Raw genomic sequence first — 21410 nt, forward strand, 5'->3', positions numbered from 1 at the left:
GTCTGAGAAGCACTTCAGCGGGACGAGTCACTTACCAGAAGCTGCTGGCCATCGCCGCCTTCGACTGCCGTTCCTGCTGCGCTATCCGGTGCCTATATCCTTTCATTAATATCCTACTGTTCTTTGTGTCTGTGTGTGTGTTCGCCCTGCGACACACACTCGTAAAAGAGCTTGCGTCTTTTTCAAGATGCCTTCCTGCGGCTCGTGCCGAGCCCCACTCAGCGAGGGAGACCGTCATGTCATCTGTGTCTCCTGCCTGGGTGAAGATCATGCAGCGCTCGCGCTCGCTGACGGCGGCTGCCCTCACTGCAAGCGTATGCCGATGGTGACTCTGAGGACTTGCCTGGCAGTATTCTCTGAGCCTGCATTCCCCGCTGCATTGCCGCGCCGTAAAAAGCGCCGCTCTCAACGGATCCCGGAACCTTCTCCAACCCGACTGAGCTCGCCGGTTCGCCCGCCTGCTTCACCGGCTTCGCCTGTATCACTTCCTGATGCTCAGCGGCCGCTGTCTGCCGCCGCTTCATTAGAGGAAGTTCATGTTAAAGCCGCGTCGGGGGAGGATGACTCGTGCTCTCTGTTAGCCTCGGGCAGCGAAGACTGGGCGAGCTCTGTGGATCTCGCGCTTCCCGCTCGTACACCTAACAGAAGAGCTAACATCGAGAAGGAGCTGATGCGAGTACTCTCGCTGGCCGCGGCGAGCCTCGGCCTCGAATGGTCCGCACCGGAACCCCCTTCGCGGACTCGGCTGGATGGTAGCTTCCTCCCTGGTGAGCGCACTTCTCCGGAATCCAAGCCTGCTCCCTTTCTTCCTGAGCTTCATGAAGAAGTTGCAAAGGCTTGGAGCGCTCCCTTTTCAGCACGAACACGTTCGTCTGTATCACCAGCATTCGCTACGCTGCATGATGCTAAAAACAGAGGCTACCACTCACTTCCGCCGGTGGAACAGGCGATAGCGACCCATCTTTGCCCGCCCTCTGCTGGACGGCGGACGAAACCGGTGTTGCCATCCAAAGCCTGCCGCATGACGTCAACGCTGCTCGCGCGAATCTTCTCCGCTGCTGGGCAGGCTGCGTCTGCATTACACACCATGGCCACGCTGCAGATCTTCCAGGGAGATCTCCTCCGGAAACTGGATGAGATGGGACCTGACGCGATCTGCCTCTCGGACTTAAGAAGCGCTTCGGATCTCTCTCTCCGCGCTACTAAGTCTGCTGCACAGGCCATGGGAAGGTGTATGGCTTCCGCCACTGTTGCTGAGAGACATCTATGGCTGACGCTCTCGGAGATGGCTGAGTCTGAGCGCACCGCGTTCCTCGACGCCCCGCTGTCTTCTACTGGCCTCTTCGGATCCTCTGTCAACGAGTTCGTAGAGAGATTCGCCGAGGTCCAGAAAGCGTCTCAGGTCTTCAAGCACTTCCTTCCGAAGCGCTCTAGTTCTGCAGCGAGTCGTGCTAAACCGACCCCGCGGAGCTCTCAGCCACAGCCCCCGCCTCCTGCTGCTTCATCGCATCACCGACAGCAACGCAGCTCGAGGCCCCACTCTCGCTCTACCAACCGTCGCCCCGCTCCGCGTGGGCCACGGCCGAGGATTGTGGTGAAACCGGAAGCCCCGAAGACATCCTAGCACGCCTAGGAAAGCGCCGGTGTGTGAGTACCGCTGCGGCCGGACTCTCACCCAAGCGCGCCGCTGTTTCAGTTCCAGGAATTGCGACTGTCTCAGCGTTTCCTGCAACGCGCAAGCCCGTACAGTTGCCCGCTTGCCTGCACACAAAAGCCGTTTTTACGGCTACCCAGATAAATCCTGTAAAGAGTGTAATTTCTGGTGTTCTGGCCACAGCCGATGGTGCTATAAATGTAGTGCTGATGCCCACTGCCCAGTGCCCATCCCTACACACAAGCACAGCCCTTCACATAGGGCGCGCGCCCATAAAATCAACTCAAGTCGATCGCGCAACCGACATAGTAAAGGTGCCCACTTCCCAGTGCCCACAAACACTATGTCACGCATGTCACACGGTTTCTGTAACAACGAAACCTGTGCGCGCTCGCTCTGCCCAGGCAGGCAGCGCGTCCAAAGCAGTAAATGTGCCCGCTCCCAAACCGCGCCCACACTTACTCACAGACACCACGAGTCCTACGGGACCCGCTCAGCCCTCCCTCACTCGGTTAAGCACCGTAGTCGGGTCGAGGACGAGCGCTCTGCCCGCTGTGATCAGCGCGCTCCCCGCCTCGAATGTCACAAGCATTACGCCTATGTTGCAGCACACCGAAGCGCCTCTGTCGCCCGGCGAACAGAGCGCGCTTCGCATCCAACCCTTAGCCATCCATGCGGACGCATGGGCAGCGCTTCCAGGGGTTTCGGAATGGGTGCTAGGCATTATAAAGAGAGGCTACTCGCTACAGTTTTATCGACGGCCTCGCCGCTTTACAGCGCGCGTCGAGACTACGGTGAATTCAGAAGTAGCACACCTACTTCGTGCCGAAATATTAAAACTGATGAGCAAAGGGGCTGTAGAGCCTGTATCTCAAGCTCAAAGCGAAGGGGGGCTGTACAGCAGATATTTTCTGGTTCCCAAGAAAGACGGGGGTTTCAGACCCATACTGGATCTAAGGCAGTTGAACAAAGCATTACTGAAACGCAGTTTCAAAATGCTCACGACCAGGAGAATCCTCGCGCAAATTCGCAGAGGGGACTGGTTCATGTCGATAGATCTGAAGGACGCGTATTTTCAAATACAGATAGCGTCACGTCACAGCCGATATTTGAGATTCGCCTTCGAGGGCCAGACATACCAGTATACAGTCCTGCCGTTCGGCTTATCCCTGGCACCCCGTACATTTACAAAGTGCATGGACGCAGCGCTCGCACCTCTCAGACTCAGAGGCATGCGAGTGCTGAACTATTTGGACGACTGGCTGATTCTAGCTCAATCGCGATCAGAGCTTGTGGAGCACAGGGCCATTTTACTCGATCACCTCGAGAATCTTGGTCTCAGAGTCAATTGGACGAAGAGTTCGCTGAACCCCAGTCAAACGATTTCGTTTCTGGGCACAGTTCTGGACTCACAGTCTATGATAGCGCGGCTGTCACCACAGCGCGTGCTAGACATTCAGCGCGCAGCGAGCCTTTTCCGCTGTGGCGCAACCGTCACGCTCAGGAAATTTCAGAAGATGCTAGGCCTTATGGCCGCAGCATCATCAGTTCTCCAGCTGGGCTTGCTCCGCATGCGCCCTCTGCAGTTCTGGTTGAAAGCGCGAGTACCGCGCAGAGTGTGGACATCCGGTCAGCTCAAGGTCAATCAGAGCTGTGTGGAAGCTCTAAAACCTTGGATGACGAGCGACTGGTACCAATCAGGTGTAAGCCTGGGGACTTCCTCGAGAGTGAAAGTGGTGTCGACAGACGCCTCCACATCGGGATGGGGAGCGCTGCTCGAGGGCAGATCGTTCTTCGGCCTGTGGTCAGAACGGGAGAAGCTCCAACATATCAACTGCCTGGAAATGTTGGCAGTGGACCAACACGTCTTAGTCCGTTCGGACAATATGTCTGTGGTGTCCTATATAAATCGCCAGGGCGGTCTCACATCCCTAAGCCTGTACAGGCTGGCGGAACGCCTCCTGTTATGGGCTCAGCACATCTTGCGCTCGCTGAGAGCAGTGCATGTGCCAGGAATCAAGAATCTGGGTCCAGACAGACTGTCCAGGAACAACGTTCCTATGAGCGAATGGTCTCTACTAGAGATGCGCGGATGGGCTATTATTTCATCCGCAACCGCATCACAAAACTCATCATCCGTCCGCCATCCATCCGCACCACGTTTTTGACCAATTTTCAAAACCGCACCCGCCCGCCATCCGCTGAATGTATACATATATTTTTCATTTGATTGGTTCATTTGATTGGTTGAACCGCCCGCCACCCGTCCGAATTTAATTAAAATATTATTTTTCGTCACGTCATCTGCCCGATCCGCGGTTTATCCGCGGAGTCCGCGGCTGTAACCGCCAACCGCGCATCTCTAGTCTCTACACCCCCAAACAGTTCAGCTGTTGTGGGAGAGATTCTGCAGAGCGGAGGTGGACCTGTTCGCGTCCCACGAAAACGCTCACTGCCCCGCATTCTTTTCCAAGAGCGAGAGCGCGCTGTCCCGAACGTGGCCGCCCTGTCCGCTCTACGCCTTTCCCCCCGTCTCCCTCCTGCCTCAGGTGTTAGAACGGATCAGGGAAACGAAATGCTCAGTGCTGCTTGTAGCGCCGCTCTGGATGAACCAGCCATGGTTCCCAGTTCTGATGCAGTTAGCAGACACTGCCCCGTGGCCAGTGCCATTGAGGAGGGACCTCCTCTCGCAGGCCAGGGGTTCGATTTGGCATCCTCACCCGGAATTGTGGTCCCTCCACGTGTGGACGCTCAACGGGTACCCGCTGGTCTCCCAGCGGGAGTGCTAAATACTATCACTCAGGCCAGAGCTCCGTCAACTAGACGGCTTTACGCCTCGAAGTGGTCAGTATTCTCTAGCTGGTGCACAGCTCGAGGTCGTTCACCCCTCGATTGTGAGGTGACGGAGGTTCTCTCCTTCCTGCAGGAGCTATTGGATAAGGGCAGAGCCCCTTCCACGCTCAAAGTCTATGTGGCAGCTATCGCAGCGTTCTCTGAAACAACGCTCGGTCAGTCATTAGGAAGGAATAATTTAGTCATCCGCTTCCTCAGGGGAGCTAGGAGGCTGAATCCTCCCAGACCTCCCTCAGTCCCTACGTGGGACCTCTCTACGGTTTTGGAGGCCATGAAAGGTCCCCCTTTCGAGCCCATCCAAACGATTAGCCTCAAACATCTGTCATTCAAAACAGTGTTTTTGTTGGCTCTCGCTTCAGTGAAGCGCATAGGTGACCTGCACGCGCTCTCGGTGAGCGCAGCGTGCTTAGAGTTTGGGCCAGGTGACTCAAGAGTCATACTCAAACCTAGGCATGGTTATGTGCTAAAATCCCTTAACACACCGTTTCAGGCTCAGGTTATCTCCCTGTCCGCCCTGCCGGTGTCAGGAGAGGAAGGGGACTCAAGTTTTCTCTGCCCTGTTAGGGCTCTGAGAGCTTATGTGTCTCGCTCTTCTGTTTTTAGACAGACTGAGCAGCTATTTGTCTCGTTCAGTGGACGTTCCAAGGGAATGGCTGTTTCGAAACAAAGCCTATCCAGATGAATAGTAGACGCTATAGCGCTAGCATACACCACCAGGGGTCTTCAGTGCCCGTTGGGTGTCAGAGCGCATTCCACGAGAGGCGTTGCCTCGTTGTGGGCTTGGTCTAGTGGGATTTCCTTACAGGACATATGTACGGCGGCAGGCTGGGCCTCGCCGTCTACATTTATTAGGTTTTATAACCTAGAGGTTCCCGCCCTACAGGCTAAGTTATTGTCGGTATAGCCGAATCAGTGGTCTGATTAGGACTCGGAGATCGCGAGCGCAGTGCGCTGCCGACTGTCATACGGGCAGTATTGCGTAAGACCCACATTTTCCCACATTAGTTCAGGCTCTCCGCCTTGTCTATGTGATGTCATGTTATTGCGTCTGTGGACGTCACCATATAAGGGCAGAAGGGTTCCCTTCCTGTTCCAGGACTCTCTGTGAGTCCCTCTAGTGATTATGCATGATAAACCCTGGGTTTCCAGGTTTATGGTGTTTGATTACAGCACGCACGGCGTTTTGCAATGGGTCCCCATAGCATTTTCAACGCAGTACGAGAGACCTCTCGTAAGAGAACGTACTCGGTTACTAACGTAACCTCTGTTCTCTCTAGAAGAGGGAACGAGTACTGCGTTTCTTGCCGTGCGCGCGGTTCACTCTGGTTCGCTTCGGCGATGAATAAATCAGTGAATCAGCCTTCTCGAGCTACCTTTATAGGGCTAAGCCACGCCCGTTTCGGCGGGAAGTGGCAAGCTGTGTGCTGCTGCAACGCGCTTTACATTAATTAAAAAATTAAAGGATAATTTTTTGCTTCAGTATTTCGTGAAAAATAGTTTTTCCCCATAGCGTTTTCAACGCAGTACTCGTTCCCTCTTCTAGAGAGAACAGAGGTTACGTTAGTAACCGAGTACGTTTTTATAACAAAATGAAGAGATTCAGTGATATTCAAAAAACGTGTGTGCTGCATGTTGGTTTTGTTTATTTTGCTGTAATTACAAAATCACTATAGTCTTGCAATGTTACTGCAGTGTAATTGTTTTTTGTCTAACAGGGCTACAGTGAGTGGTTTATCTCCCGCTACCTCCTATATACTAAGTGTGAGTTCACTCAGTCCAGGGGACACAGAGAGTCCTAGAGCAGTAACTGAGGTGAGAACAGCAGACGATCAAGATCATGCTCCTTCTACTCTGACTGTAGTTGTCCTGGGACGGCACGAACTGCAGATAAACTGGGGATTTCCAGTTGCTCCTTTGGGGAGACTCTTCAAATACGAACTAAATATGAATGGGTGTGTGGTGTACGTGGGTACAGAGAGGGCATACGCTGCTCGTCACCTGTCTGCCAACACAGCATACACCTGCACTGTGACAGCCATCACCTCCAGGGGGCGCTGCCACAGTAGTCCAGTCACAAAGAAGACGGCACGGGATGATTACCTGCACTCAAGCAGGTGAATTATGAAGGAAACCATAACATCACAAAAGGGCTAAGAGAATTATATTTTCCTTCTTTTGAATGCTTTATCATTATGGCTGTGAAAGAAAGTTATGTGAGATTTAATGTTCCCTTTCGTATGGTCACTACGAGTTACGTCAGTGACTGACGAAATTGGGGGTTTCGCTTAGAAGCCTATCACCTTCGAGTTCTACAAAACGAGCCAATGGCATGGGAAATACCATGGGTCTGTGGAATTTCCATGGCGCAACTCCGCCCCACCGCGTGGGTACAAAGGAGGAGCGCTGGCAATCTCGCATTATGTTTTCGCTTCGGAGCCAAGAGTTTTCTTCAGTGCCAGCGTTAGCCGAGCCAGATCTAGAGCTTGGCACAGGCATGCAGAGCTGTGGGCCGCCTTCACCTCCGACGCAGTGCCGCCGCGGAACGCACGTCCTTCCCTGGCCTACTCTGACAGAACGAAACTTGACCACGCCCCCACGCAGGGACGCTATGCCTCTCATGTCCGGGCTGGTAGATCATAGGTCACTGCGTGATCCTTGGGCCAGGTGATGTCCACATGTGTGGTCCAGGAACGCCATTAGGGCTCAACCAGGTTGATGTGCGGGAGTCTGAGAACTCGTTTTTTCAGACGGGGCACCACCCGTCTTTTCCCCTAAGCCGGCCAAACGCCAGGCTAAGCAGCACTCTTGAGATGAGCAGCTTGGAGTTAGGGCTCAGTTCTTTTCAGTAGCTGTTAGCAGGACCACTCCTTCCCCTGATGGAGGGCCGGGGGAGAATCTTTTGTTTCCTAAGAACTGATGCCCCTTCCTCCGAGCCCCAAGAGGACGTGGATGGCAGTGTGCGACGCTCTGCCTCGCCACTCTTGTCCTCCTCTGTCGCTAGACCCCTGTCAGAGCAGGCCCCCGTGGAACGCTGGTCCTTCCCTGGCCTACTCTGTCAGGATGCGGCTTATGACCGTGCCCCACACCGGGACGCTACGCCTCCCACATCTGGGCCAGTCATTCTGCCTCGCTGCCCTATCGAAGGCACGTCTGTCGTTCCCATGACCCTGCTGGGTCGCGAGAACCATCAGGCTCGGCTATGCGATTCAGTTCGCACGGTCTCCTGCTCCAGTCTGCTATACCATGATCGGTGGCAATGCCCCTGCCATGCATGCGGAGGTCGCCACCCTCCCACTGGTGAATGGTGCGATCGAGATTGCCAATTCAGCAACATGGGGTTTGCATCCTGAACTTCTCGACGACTGGCTGTTCCTAGCTCACTCTTGAGACCAGGTTTGCGAACACAGGGACCTGGTGCTCCTGCACCTCGCCCGTCTGGGCCTTCGGGTCAACTGCGAAAAGAGCAAACTCTCCCCAGTACAGAGGATCTCTTTTCTCAGTATGGAAAATCGACTCGGTCGCCATGTGGGCGCAGCTTACGAGCGAGCACGCATGCGCAGTCACTGCTGACTTGCCTGAGACAGTTCGAGGGCAAGAGTGCGGTTCCAATGAAGTTTTTTCAGAGGCTCCTGGGGCATATGGCATTTGCAGCGGCAGCTACGCCGCTCGTACTGCTTCATATGAGACCGCTTCAGTACTGGATTTGCGATCGAGTACCGAGGTGGGCATGGCAACCAGGCACGCTCTGAGTACCAGTTACTCTGGCCTGCCATCAGACCTTCACCCCGTGGACGAACCTCAGCTTTCTACGGGCCGGAGTGCCCTTAGAACGAGTTTCCAGGCATGTTGTGTCAACAGATGCCTCCACCACGGGCTGGGGTGCCATGTGCAATGGACATGCTGCCGTGGGCTCCTGGACAGGACCCCAGCGCCTTTGGCATGTCAATTGCCTCGAGTTGCTGGCGGTATGTTTGGCTCTGCACCGCTTCCGTGCGTTGTTCGAGAACCAACACGTACTAGTCCGCTCAGACAATACCGCGACAGTAGCGTACATCTACCGACAAGGTGGTCTACGCTCCCGCCGTATGTAGCAACTCGGCCGCCATCTCCTCCTATGGAGTCAGAAGCATCTGAGATCGCTTCGAGCCATTCATATCCTGGGAGACCTGAAGCATACGAGCTCTCGGCTCAGCTGATTTGGGAACAGTTCGGCAACGCACAGGTGGATCTGTTTGCCTCCCACGACTCTTCGCATTGCAGCCTGTTTTATTCCCTGACCGAGGGCACACTCGGCACGGATGCACTGGCGCACAACTGGCCGCGGGGCCTCCGCAAGTATGTGTTTCCCCCAGTGAGCCTGTGCAAGATCAGGGAGGACGAGGAGCTGGTCCTTTTGGTTCCGCCTCATTGACCCAACCGGACTTGGTTCTCCGAACTGGTGCTCCTCGTGACAGCCCCTCCCTAGCCAATTCCTCTGAGGAAGGACCTCCTTTCTCAGAGACGGGGCAATCTATGGCACCCTCGTCCCGATCTATGGAACCTACGGTGGTGGCTACCATCACTTCCGCTAGAGCCTTGTCCACGAGACACGCCTCTGCGTTGAAGTGAAAACTCTTTGTCACCTGGTGTTCTTCTCAACGACCATTGGCATGGTTTTATTTCAGTTAGCCTAATAGCTAGTTTGATTTGCATTGAGAGATGATCTTATGGAAAGTACCCCATGCCAATCTCTAGGTATGGTGAAGGCTATGTGATGATGTGGGGCTATTTTAATTCCAAAGGCCAAGGGAACTTTATCAGGATGCATAGTATCCTGGATCCATGAAGTAACTGGCCTTTAAAAATAAAAATCTGCCTGCCTCTATGGGAATTTAACATAGGGGTGTCCAAACTTATGCACCCTGTATTTTAAGGAAGAACATTTATTTATTTACGATACATTATTCATTCACAAAGAAAATTGGTGTCCTTAAAGGTTGGATTTTTCCTAATTTTTTAAATTAAGGCATTAAGTTCAATTTCCAAAAGATGATTTTTTATACCTCTTTTTAGTCAACTTTAGCATGGGTGTCTAAACTTATGCATAGCACTGTATGTCAGAATATGTGTTGTCTAAACTGTTAGTACAGGGTAGCTTGGGATCAAATGTGGGCTTGTAGTTCTTGTCAAACCTATTTTAGGTAAACCTATAAACTGGATGATTGAGTTGCATAATTTAGCTTGATGAATGCAGTCAACATTAAAAATGAAAATCCTGTCATAATTTACTCATCCTCATGTTGTGACAAAACTGTATGCATTTATTTCTTCTGCACCAATTATTTTTCTACAATTAATGCAATATTAGTGTAACAAATTGTGTCAAAATTTTGACATTTGTTGTATTATTTTATTGTAATTGCAATTCTAAGTGTTTTTTTCTGTGCCATTTTCTTCAGGTATATGCTTTCTCCTACCCATCAGACTGCCTCAAAATACTCCTCTTCTTCTCCAAGTATCCAAGTGATAAGTGAGGTCAAAAAATATGGCACAAATTCACCAGCTACACTAAAGTCTAAAGTCCACCCTACTTTGGTCCAGCACATAGCCATTAACCATAGAAAAGACAGACAAAGGTTGAGAAGCATCTATTGTAATTGTTTTTGATGATGTATCAGTTGCTATTCTCATGGCTGATTGTGTAAACATTGAAATGGTTTAATAATTGTTTCCCTGTATTTCCTTTTCTTGGTTGTGTTTGAAAGGCAATCATCAGTTCAGATACATAGTCCAAAGGCAATCCAATCTTCCAATCACACATCTAAGGTATTGTTATAGATAGTAACCTTTCTTGCTTTGATGTAATATTAATACAAAAATGGTTTGTTTGGTTTAAATACTCTGTTAAAGAGTGACAGACAGGGTCCAGCTGTTGTGTTTCCTGTGAGCTCTACTGACCGTCTCACGGTTCCTAACGGAGAACATTCTGAGTACATATTCCGGAAGCAGACCTTGTCATCCATTCCAGAGGACTTCACACACTTTAGGGCCAAGATCAGCCCAGGTACAGTTTCATATGTGATTGTGAAAGCAAATAAAAAATAAAGAATAAAAGCAAATAAGCTTCATTCAAAAGTGTTACTATATCTAAAAATTCTACAGCCAGACTGACGCGGTGGAGCTCAGAGAGAGAAGTTCTAATTGACAGAGAGAAATTTCCATGCATCAGCAAACAAATCAAGTTTGTCTTCTTGACACTTTTTCTCAGACTTAAGATATAACCACTAAATCATCACTTCATTTTAATCATTTCCTTTTTAATGCAGCAGAGGATGTGAGACTGCTTCAGCCCGTTTCGTTTAGTTGGTCTAATCTGGAATGGACAAAACAATATCAAAACAGATCACAAAGGGACAGGTATGAATTGTTTAGTCAAAAATTCCATAAGGTTGTGTACAGGATTTCTGAGAGAATTTCTAAAATAATATGAAACCAATCCTATGGACAATTATAATCCTCTAAGAATCTAATGAGATCTAGTTAGAACTGAATTATTAATACAGAACATTACTGTCATGAGAGCTTTAGTTATTGTTTTGTTTGCTCACCAATTGTTCAGCTGAATATTCTTACAGATTAAAACGTGTTTTTGAATATTTTGTAAAATAAAATGAAATAAATGAAATTCATTACATAGTATATTAATGTATGTATTTATTTTTCAGGATTAAAACTGTTTTGAAGGTCCAAAGTCAGCAAAGAGGAAGACGATACCAAGTACCATCACAAACCAAACTCACATAAACAAATGGAGTACCTCTGACAGTTCATATGTTTCCTTAGTAATAAATAAAACAAATGTTTGTGATTATTTTATTGGTCCCTTTATCAATGTGTTCGTGTTGATAAGTCTAATGCATTAACGTCTCCAGTCCATAAGAGGTCACTGTGAGAGAATCTGTATCTGTTACTCCTTTCACATTTTCTTCGCTGCACATGCGGAAATTACACAACAACAACAAGTGAAGTTGAATAAACCTTCTATGGTCACACCAATTTGGAGGTTACAGTCCATAATTGTAGCGGGATGGTTAACCTTGGTCTCACTAAAGTTGATGATGCGGTTGCTGCAAAGCACCCGGTGCGTGTGTTTTATATTGTAACACTATATTTGAGTTTAATGGAATAACAGTCTGCTTTAATGGAATAACCTAGTCTGCAGCCTGACTATGATATTTTCACCATTCATAGAGTAGCCTAGTGCGGGGCTAGCTGTCACACTTTTTACTCACGTGAATATCTCTCATCCATTACTTTATGTAGACGCATATGAAAAGAAAGACATTATTTTACATCAGGAAAGATTTTACAGTTCATTTAACAAAATGGTAACCAGCAGTTTGACAATTTAGAAATTTGAGAAGAATACATTTTTATTCTATGATGCCCACAAACAACCTGTTGGCTATTTAAAATAGATTTCCTGCTGTATATAGTAAACATACAAAACACACTTCTTGTTCCAACTATTTTGTTGACATTTTTGAAGAAAAAAAAAAAAAAAAAAGAACCACATTGTTCTGCTTTCACATTTCAACCTCTTAACCTTCATTATATGTTTGATTTATCTGAATGTGTCATTCATTGTTCAATTCGCCAGAGTGTCACTCTCACACTCTCACTCTCACACCCCGAATTCACAACTTCTGCATGTTTTTGGATTGTGGGGGAAATCCTTGAAGACAGGGAGAACATGCAATCTCCACACAGAAAGGGCCCCTGGCTTAGTCTAAAACGAAGCTCATTTAAGATTGTTTAAATAAGATGCCTGAAACTGTCATTTAAGACTACTGACAGAGAAAACAAATGTATGCTACTGGGCTTTAGACAAAATTGATGAATATCCACTGTGACAACTAGTGTCTTCCCTACAGTGTATGCTTCCATCTTAATAATTCCATGGTGATTATATTTCACTGTCCTCAGGGTTTGCAGCAGTACGCCGCCTGTCAGTCTTACGCCTTTATGAAAGGCACAGCAAGCTTCATACTGGGTTAGTGTCATACTCACATTAAGAAGTGGTTATGTCTGAACAATTTAGTGTTTGTGAAAGTAAATGACAAATGAGATGATATCTCTTTTCAGTATCTCTTCCGTTTACACAAGCAGTGAGATCAAATTTAGATTTTCTCTTTCTTTACATCAGTTTCATTGTGTATCAGATTTTTACTTAGAAAAAAACACCCTTGTAATCTTACGTCTTCTCTAGAGATTCAGAAAAATCTCAACAGTGTATCATACTATACTGTTTTTATTTTTCATAAGGACTTTCAGGAGAAACATTTAAGACAAAGTTACTTTTATAAAACACACCTGCTGTGACAACCCCATTAGGCTATGTCCTGGAGCTGTGAAAAAAATCTATATTTTATTTTATTTACTTTATTTTATTTTACTAATTGTGTTTTTTTTTTTTTTTTAATCCTTTGGCTTTGGGTGAAAATGTAACTATCCTCAACCAGGCACAGCGGGTTTATTTTTTGCACAGCGAGTACTTCAGACAAGAATCCCATATCCCCTTAAGTGGAACCTTCTATTATCTATTGGTAAGTCTGATGCATTTTTTGATGCATCATGCAATATATATAATTTTTTTTTTATAAACAGGATGTAGGTTTAATTAAAAATGATATAAAGAAAATAATTTGTGTGATGTTAACTATTTTTTTCCTTTGGTCTTTACAGCTTCCTCCTCAGTATTCAGCTATACAGTGACTCGCTGGGAAACCATGAAATGCTCAGACTTGTGGTTATATCTTGAGACAGGAAGTGTTCCTGACAGAAACTCTCCTAGTAAGCATTTTGTTGTTTGTATCTGCCATCTCTCTCTTTTTATACCAACCATGCATGTTACAATAGTTATTTGGCGCCATCTTGTGTCTGAAAACTGGAGGACCTTTAATACAGAAGCAAACGTTACTTTTAATCGACAAGAGACAAAGGAAGACATATTGTGGCTATATATGTAAGCTATATAAAGAGTTGAAGATTTAATTGCAGATAAATAGTTGTATATAAATTGTTTTTGCTTGGTCGTTTTTTTTTTGTTTTTTTTTACTGGTTCTGGATTCATTTTCTTTTCTTTTATGATGATACATTTCTATTTATCAAAAGAATTTGTAGTTTTTTTTTTTTTGGTCAAAACAGTATTTCATGTCTACTTAATTTAGTACAATCTTAAAAAACAAAACGTTCCTTATTGGCATAAATGGTTTCATGAAGAATGTTCCACATCCATGGAACTTTTCCACTGCGCAAAAAATTCACAGTTAAAAAACTAAGTTATAAGGCAAAAGGTTATTTTTGCGGAAAATAACAAAAATATTTTTTTCTCCCCCTTGCGGAAACTTTTTATTTAAGACTACCCATGTAAGATAAGTCAGCCTGTCATCACAAAATTAACTTTTCAGGGTGAAACAACCCCACAATCCTTCTGCTTCTTATCAGGGTCTTTAGCACACCGTCAAAGTTTATTTTATGATAATGACTGGCTGACTGTACATTTGTAATGTAAATTGTGTGGCTATTTTTGGACTTCATGATGGAGGAATCCGACCATTGTTTCTTTATTATTCACTTAGAGGAAGAACCGCAAACTCCTGCAACACCTGTAGAAGATCCCAAAGTCACAAGATATGGGGATGTGCTGGAATAAGCTAAAAGAATTGTACCTTTCCTTTGTTTGCATAATAGATATACGAATATGAAATAGTACACTAATGCTTATGTAAAGAGAATAAAATATTATATCTCTCTCTCTGTGTGTGTGTCAAGAAATAATTGATATTTAGGATTGTTTTACTTTTCTTCTCTTCTGGTTAACACAATCAAATGTTCTATGAAAGGAGTGTATATAGCCATCTAGCATGATGAAGCTGAAATAAAACATTTTGGTTTTAGTTAGCCAGTTTTCATTTAGAAGATCTTAATCAGTCCATCAGGGGAGGATCTGTCATCCTGCAACTACATTACACATCAGTTGTACCAAGTCCTTTGAGATACAAAAGACAGAGGCACATTTTTGGTCCTTTATGTAAAGAAACAATTCTGTATCTCAAATGGACAGTATCATGGTGGGTTTGTGCCATTTTAAGTACACAGAGGAGCTTTTATTCTGAGAGTAAACTGGCAAAAATGTTGAAAAAGACTTAGAAAGATGAGAAGGGCAGAGGAACAAAAGGACAGCTTGAAAGGGTTTCAACTGTAATTGAAGTAATATGGATCATTATAGTATTAATGTGGCTTTGTCCTACTTTACCTGTTATTTTGTAAATTTTAATTTATAAGTTGGTAACATTAGTAGATGTGCACTGTACTTTTTATGGAAAAATATTTTTACTAGTTTTATAGTTTTTACACTACTCTGTTCTCTTTACATCAACATTAGTCTACTATTTCATATGTATTAAACATTAATAATGAACATTTGTTTACACATTATTTTAATGTTTCCCTGTTACAATGTAATTACACAAATTAGGCTACATACAGTACTGAGTAATATTAATTCACGTACTTACTGTAGGGTTAGATTTTGGTTTAGGGTTAGTTGCTTGTAATTATGCATAATTTGCTGTTATTACTTTAGTAAGTATATGTAACAAGAACATTAAATAAAGTGTTACCGAATATTCTTTACAGAGGGGGGCCTTGTGAAATGACACAGTTGGAGTGCGCATCAACCGCCTGAAGGTGTCACTTGATGTAATTTACAAACCGTCCAATCACAAGACATGTAACAAAGGATGGGGCCAATGTCTTTGTTTTGATTGGTTAAAAGGCCGTGTTGGGATGATAGACGAACCCTGGCGAATGCAATCTGACATTCATACTCAGCAAAATGTCCACGCGCATCGCATGACTGGGAGGAGGGTTACTAAGATACTTCTTCTGCTTCTTAAAAATGGCACTGTAAAATTATTTGTCAGTTATCCTAACAAGTAGGCTACTTTATTATTATATGTTCTTCTATTCAGAGGGCTGCTAAAAAAAGTAGGCCTGTTTCTTGTTGAAAGTCAAACTAAATAGCCTGTCCATCACCGGTTTCCGGGCATTACGCGATTGAAACATGGATTTCGTTCTCGGCGGCGTCGCTGCGTGTGGCGCTTGTTTTTTTACAAACCCGCTGGAAGTTGTCAAAACTCGAATGCAATTGCAAGGAGAGCTAAAAACCCGAGGAACCTATCAGGTGTATTACAGGAATGTATTTCACGCCTTTTACACGATAGGCAAAATAGACGGACTGGCTGGTCTTCAGAAAGGTTTGGTCCCCGGGTTGGTTTATCAGTTTTTTATGAATGGGGTCCGGCTGGGGTCCTTCGCCATCATTGAGTCCTTGGGCTACATTCACACGGACGGAAGGGTCAGCGCTGCAAAGAGCACAGTGTCCGGGGCTATCGCCGGTGTGGTGGGCGCTGTAATGGGCAGTCCTATTTACCTGGTGAGTAACGATCACTGTCTGCGTTTCTGTCTAGTAAACGACGGATTAAGCACGTGTTTAGTGACTACATATTCTGTGATTACTCTGAATATCATGTGGAATCACTGGGTGCACGCGCGCAGCAGTAGCCCACTGAAAGAGTTAAAACTAGACAACTAGCGCTACATAACAGCGCAGAGACAGACAGCATCAGTGGAGCGAACGAAACGGATAGTTTCGAGCCTGTATTCTGATTAGATGAGAAACAGCCTATTAGGATAATAAATTAACTAAATATTTGCAATATATTATTACATAAATTAAGTATTAAAATATGATTATGATTATAACACGCAACAATGATAATACATTTATATTATCAATACGTTATAGATAATTTATAAATGTAATGAGGAATCAATGTTTTCCATGCTTTTGGTTTCCAAACACTGGAAGTAGATGGTGCTCCAAAATAGACAAAAAGCACCAAGTGTCTTTAGTTTACCAGCAGGTTACCAAACCATTTGTATTTCTTTCAGGTAAAGACACATCTGCAAAGTCAATCCACTTCCTCTATTGCAGTTGGACACCAGTACAAGCACAGGGTAAGTTAATGGTGACCTCACAGCAGGGGCGATTCTAGGATTTTCATTTTAGGGGGGCTCAGCCCCCAATGAGGGTATGATTTAAAAAAAAAAAAAAAAGTTAGGCTAGTTTATGGTCTAATGCTCATTATTAACTAGTTTCATTCAATCATCCAGTAACATGCATATGGCAGGGTTTTATAATCACAGAGGGCCCGAATGTGAGGTATTTAGGGGGGTTCGGGGGCATGCTCCCCTGAGAAAATTTTGATTTCTCTGATCTACATATGTGCATTTTAAGATGTTTTGAAGGCCAAAAAAATTGGATAACAATAGCTTTAAAACCATGTGCGGGCAGCTGTTTATTTTTCTCACCTCATCAGCATCACACTCTTTTTCTCTTTGTTTTTATCTTTCTCTGTCTTTTCCCCTCCTAAAGCTGAGCTTTGACTGATATAGGCTTTTCATTTTTGTCTGTTTATGAATCATTTTCTCAGACAAAGCTACCAGGAAAGCTAGGTAACTAAGTTTATTAAATTCATTCACAATATGTACACATTCATTATTGATCTAGGCCTAATACATGGCCGTAGACAGGGCTTTATAATCAAAGAGGTCATAAATTTGAGGTTGTTATGGGGTTAAACATTTTTATTTCTCTGATATGTGCATTTCAAGACGTTTGAAGGCCAAAAAGGGATAAGAAATAGATTTAAAACCTGCTCTCTCCTCATCTCCATCACTGTCTTTTTCTCTCAGTCTCCTCATCTTGCCCTGTCTCTTCCCCTCCTAAAGCTGAACTTTTTTAATTTACTGAAGGCTACAAATTGTATTATATTAATTCTCAACATGTACACATGCATTATTAATCTTGTGCCTATGAAAACGGCTTTGTTAATGTTTCTTGTCCCCTCACAATGACATAATTACACGTTATGTAGGCCTATTTTCAGCTCAAAATGGCGAAATTAGACAAAAGTTTATTAGTTTTCTAATTATTTTTGTCATTCGTTTAACATTTATGACCTAAAAAACTGTCAAATAAAAAAATGCTTAGTTTAGCTGCTTAGCCTACATCTTCTTAACTCGCACTTGACCGTAAACTGAAGCGTCAGTTGTGCTGCTAAAATTCGTGCTCAGCAGCTTCTGCGAACACGAATTTGTGTAGCCTACACTTAATCACAAATGTTTAGGGGGGCTAGGCAGAAGTTTAAAAAGGGCCTAGTGACGCCTATGGTTCTCACTCTGCGTGTGTTTGGCGCTGGATGACGGTCGTGCTGAGCGGTGCAGGTACAGAGGAGAAGTAGAAGAAGAGAAGAGGATTACACCATTTGCTAAGCGGGGATGTTTTCATTTTAATCCGTAACACATACATTTTAAACCACAAACTACGGAGTATGTTTTGGACATTATTTAACCTTGTCAAAGACGAACAACATTTTTAGAATAACAACATTTCTTACTCCAAGTTTTAGGGGTGCTGAGCTCCTTTTTAGGGGTGCTGAAGCACCCCTAAAAAGGGGCTAGCCTCGCCCATGCCTCACAGTAACATCTATGATAACATATTTTTTTAATTTTTTATGTCATGTGAGAACTTTGATCTTCAAGTCGACCGATCCTAGGGTTGTAGAGATTTTTTGTAATGTTAAATCCCATTGCATTTGTGGTAATGTACTAATACTCAAAGGCAGTTTTGTTTGCATCAATGGTAATTGGAACCAGCTTGAATCTAAAACCACAAACATTTCCTGTTTGTCATATATTTTATTGTATATCTTTGCTATTCTTTCTGTCAGGGAATGATGCATGCATTATTGGCCATCCACAAACAGTACGGAATTCTGGGTTTGTGGAGGGGAGCAAGCGCAGCAGTCCCAAGGGTCAGTGTGGGGTCAGCTGCTCAGCTCTCTACTTTCTCTGCCTCTAAAGAGCTTATCACTGACCTACAGGTAAGCATATTTCACTTCAACTGGGAGTTATTCACAGTGAGAATAGAAGAGGGGCTAGACCTCTGTTTTTACAAACAGTATTGAAGTGTCTCCTTTAAACTGTAAAGAGTAATACCAGGATCTGGTTGCATAAACCGCCAAGACTAGTCTTACAAGTTAGTCATCAAAAGTAAGTTACATAAAAACATAGATTGGTCTAATTTGATACCGTAGGACTGATTTCCCTTAACTAACTGCTTGTTGGTCATACTAGTTCTTAAGACACAGTCTTGACATAATAGCTATTTATGCAACTGGCCCCTTTTAATAAATATGGTTGTCAGTTCCCCAAACACTGACTGTGTAAAGTAGCCTTAGCGGTCCAACTCAATCATAATGTTTCTTTGTAGGGCAGGACAGGGGCCAATGCTTTAGTAAACCTTTTTTTTTCTGGGCAGTCAACTCTTAATTAAATTCATTTTTAACATTTCTCAACATTCTCTTAGTAGAGATTTCCATTTTGCCTTTAAGGACCCCATTAAATCAAAACATGTTTGTAGTCATTACTGCGTGTTTGCTTTGATGTCATCAATATGCTAGTGCACTCATAAAAGTTGACAAAAAAAACCCCAACTCTTAGAAATACACATTTATAGTGTATTTTCATGGAAACTGGACCAAGACTATTGATGTCTTGTTTGACATGGTCATATACATATTTTTGTCCAATAAAATGCTCTCTACAATGAGGATGCACACCGTTGGCATATTCTCTTTACATCAACATTGTATGTTTATGCCACCCTTGGCTTAAACATAGCCAAAATTTGATGACTAACTTGTCCTGTTATACCTTCTTGTTTCAAAAGGAAATATGTCAACAAAGGAAAGACAGTTGTGTCCTGAAAGACATGTTTAAAGCAAACACCTTGTATTTTGGGCTTTAGGCTTTGCCATGGATATAGTTTAAGCCCATTGTGGAAGTTATTTGACAGTTACTTAATGTTACTACTAGTCATGTTGTCCAGATTGGTGAACAAAAGGTTGTTTTGTGTTTCAGTTTGGAGTCATTTATAAAGCGTAGGAAATGAAAAATGAAAATGGCAATCCCAGCCTATAGTTTAACAACTAGGAAATGGCTAAATATATTGCTTAATGCAGCACAATAACACGATCTAAATACATACAAATAAAAATAAAAATAAAAATTTGTGCCAAAGGCCAACAAATGATTAAATGGTAATGTAATTCTACTCAAAAGTCATGAGAAGCTGATATATTTCGCTGTAATAGGCATACATACATGTATTGTTGAGGTTTCTGAGGGTGTCCTCAGAATTGGCAAAACAATTCCAATGGTGTTACAAATCTACAAACTTCCCAAGATATACGAAATGACGCTACAAGTTCAGTTCTGTTAACACCACCAGTTCACAGAAGAGTTTGTGATGTTTACTTACATGGAAAGGCAAGTGTGGGAGGCAAGCAATATCCGTAGTTGATGACAACTGTCATTTTTGAGTAAACTATTCCTATTAAAACTATCAACTGTTGAAGAAAACACTCCCAATATGAAAGCACTCTGTTTTGTTAGTAATCAGTTTCTTTTTCTTTCTGTATTTGTAGGTGTTCTCTGAGGGCAGCTGGTTAATAGCTCTGAGTGCTGGTATGATCAGCAGTGTAGTAGTTGTATTAGCTATGACTCCTTTTGATGTAATCAGCACTCGACTCTACAACCAGCCTGTGGATCATCTTGGCAAGGTGATCTCTTGCCAACTGTCAAGAACATACATACATTTGTTCACAAACTTTTACTGTAATTATCATCAAATTGTGTCCTTGGTTTAATTTACACACTTGCATATATCCAGTTTCACCTACAAAGTGCTAAAACTGGTAAAAGAATTTATCTCACTCTCTGTACTTTTCTCATGCAGGGTGTATTGTACAGAGGTTTCATGGACTGTTTCTCTAAGACACTGAAGAAGGAAGGAATGACTGGTTTGTATAAAGGTCTCGGAGCCTCCTACTTCCGCCTCGGACCTCATACCATCATTTCTCTGCTTTTCTGGAATGAGCTGCGCACTTTGTACCATAGCTACAGCTAGCATTTTGCTATTGCTTGCATCAGCAAAATATCAACTGATGTTTCCCTGATTAAAGAAGCAATCAAGCACTAAGGTATGAAAGGCCCTTGCTATATTTTGAATATAGTCACACAATGCACAGCAGAGTGACTATACTCGCAATACAGCATGGCCTCAAGTGCCTTATTGCTTTTAACATTTTTTATTAAAACATTATTTTATTAAGCATTAATCTTCAACTGGCAACCTTCAACTAGAAGTACTTTCTGATATAACAGAATGTTGCTATGCAACAAAAATGATGCACGATGGGAGCTGCGCAGTGATGTGCTAAACTTGAGCCATTACTATATGGTGGAACAGCACAGCTGGAAGGCTGCATTCACCAAGAATCCAGGACTGGAATTAACCATAAAACTCCTTTAGGGTGTACTGTATGTGCACTATAAACAATTATATGATGAATAAGTTATGACAACATATGTTTTTAGATTGCTTTAACTCATCAAAATAAGTTACGCAATTTTCAACTTTTTTAAAAGTTATATAAGAGTAAACTAATCTTTTTAAGTCAGTTTAATGTAATTTAAGTTGAATTGACTTATTTAAGGCAGCAACATTTTTTTTTTTTTTTTTTTTTTACTGTTAGAAGGATGGAATATTTATTTGATCATCATTTTATATATCACACTCCAGCAAAGTTTTGCAAAATATTTAATGAAAACATTATATTTCTACACTCACTGGTTGAATCAAAGTTACTGTAAAGCCGGCCGCACACCGGACGCGCAGCTCAGCGCCGCGCCACGTCTTTTAAATTCGAACACATTATTCTCTATGAGAGTA

The 21410-nt window shown here is 44.0% G+C and overlaps 3 protein-coding genes across 3 annotated transcripts in view; all 3 read left to right on the forward strand.

Annotated features, from left to right (window-relative positions):
* Positions 1–11356, forward strand: part of LOC307158653 (uncharacterized protein) — a 55955-nt gene extending 44599 nt beyond the window's left edge. Inside the window, exons 9-15 of the mRNA XM_079871407.1 lie at positions 6223–6621; positions 9946–10122; positions 10252–10312; positions 10397–10550; positions 10649–10727; positions 10813–10903; positions 11212–11356. Coding sequence (XP_079727533.1) covers positions 6223–6621; positions 9946–10122; positions 10252–10312; positions 10397–10550; positions 10649–10727; positions 10813–10849 — 907 coding nt within the window. The 3' untranslated portion in view covers positions 10850–10903; positions 11212–11356. The remainder of the gene's footprint in view (positions 1–6222; positions 6622–9945; positions 10123–10251; positions 10313–10396; positions 10551–10648; positions 10728–10812; positions 10904–11211) is intronic.
* Positions 11357–11459: 103 nt separating this feature from the next.
* Positions 11460–14301, forward strand: tmem141 (transmembrane protein 141). The gene is made up of 5 exons (XM_079871409.1): positions 11460–11627; positions 12473–12539; positions 13009–13092; positions 13232–13339; positions 14128–14301. The coding sequence occupies exons 1-5, from the start codon at positions 11574–11576 to the stop codon at positions 14199–14201; spliced, it is 387 nt and encodes a 128-aa protein (XP_079727535.1). The 5' UTR covers positions 11460–11573; the 3' UTR covers positions 14202–14301.
* An 875-nt stretch (positions 14302–15176) lies between these two features.
* Positions 15177–21165, forward strand: slc25a35 (solute carrier family 25 member 35). The gene is made up of 5 exons (XM_079871408.1): positions 15177–15986; positions 16505–16570; positions 18346–18498; positions 20104–20238; positions 20415–21165. Exons 1-5 carry the CDS (start codon positions 15615–15617, stop codon positions 20583–20585), a joined length of 897 nt encoding a protein of 298 aa, XP_079727534.1. The 5' UTR covers positions 15177–15614; the 3' UTR covers positions 20586–21165.
* The last annotated feature ends 245 nt before the right edge of the window (positions 21166–21410 follow it).

The sequence above is a fragment of the Squalius cephalus genome (assembly GCF_949319135.1).
Source record: "Squalius cephalus genome assembly, chromosome: 5".
Classification (NCBI taxonomy): domain Eukaryota; kingdom Metazoa; phylum Chordata; class Actinopteri; order Cypriniformes; family Leuciscidae; genus Squalius; species Squalius cephalus.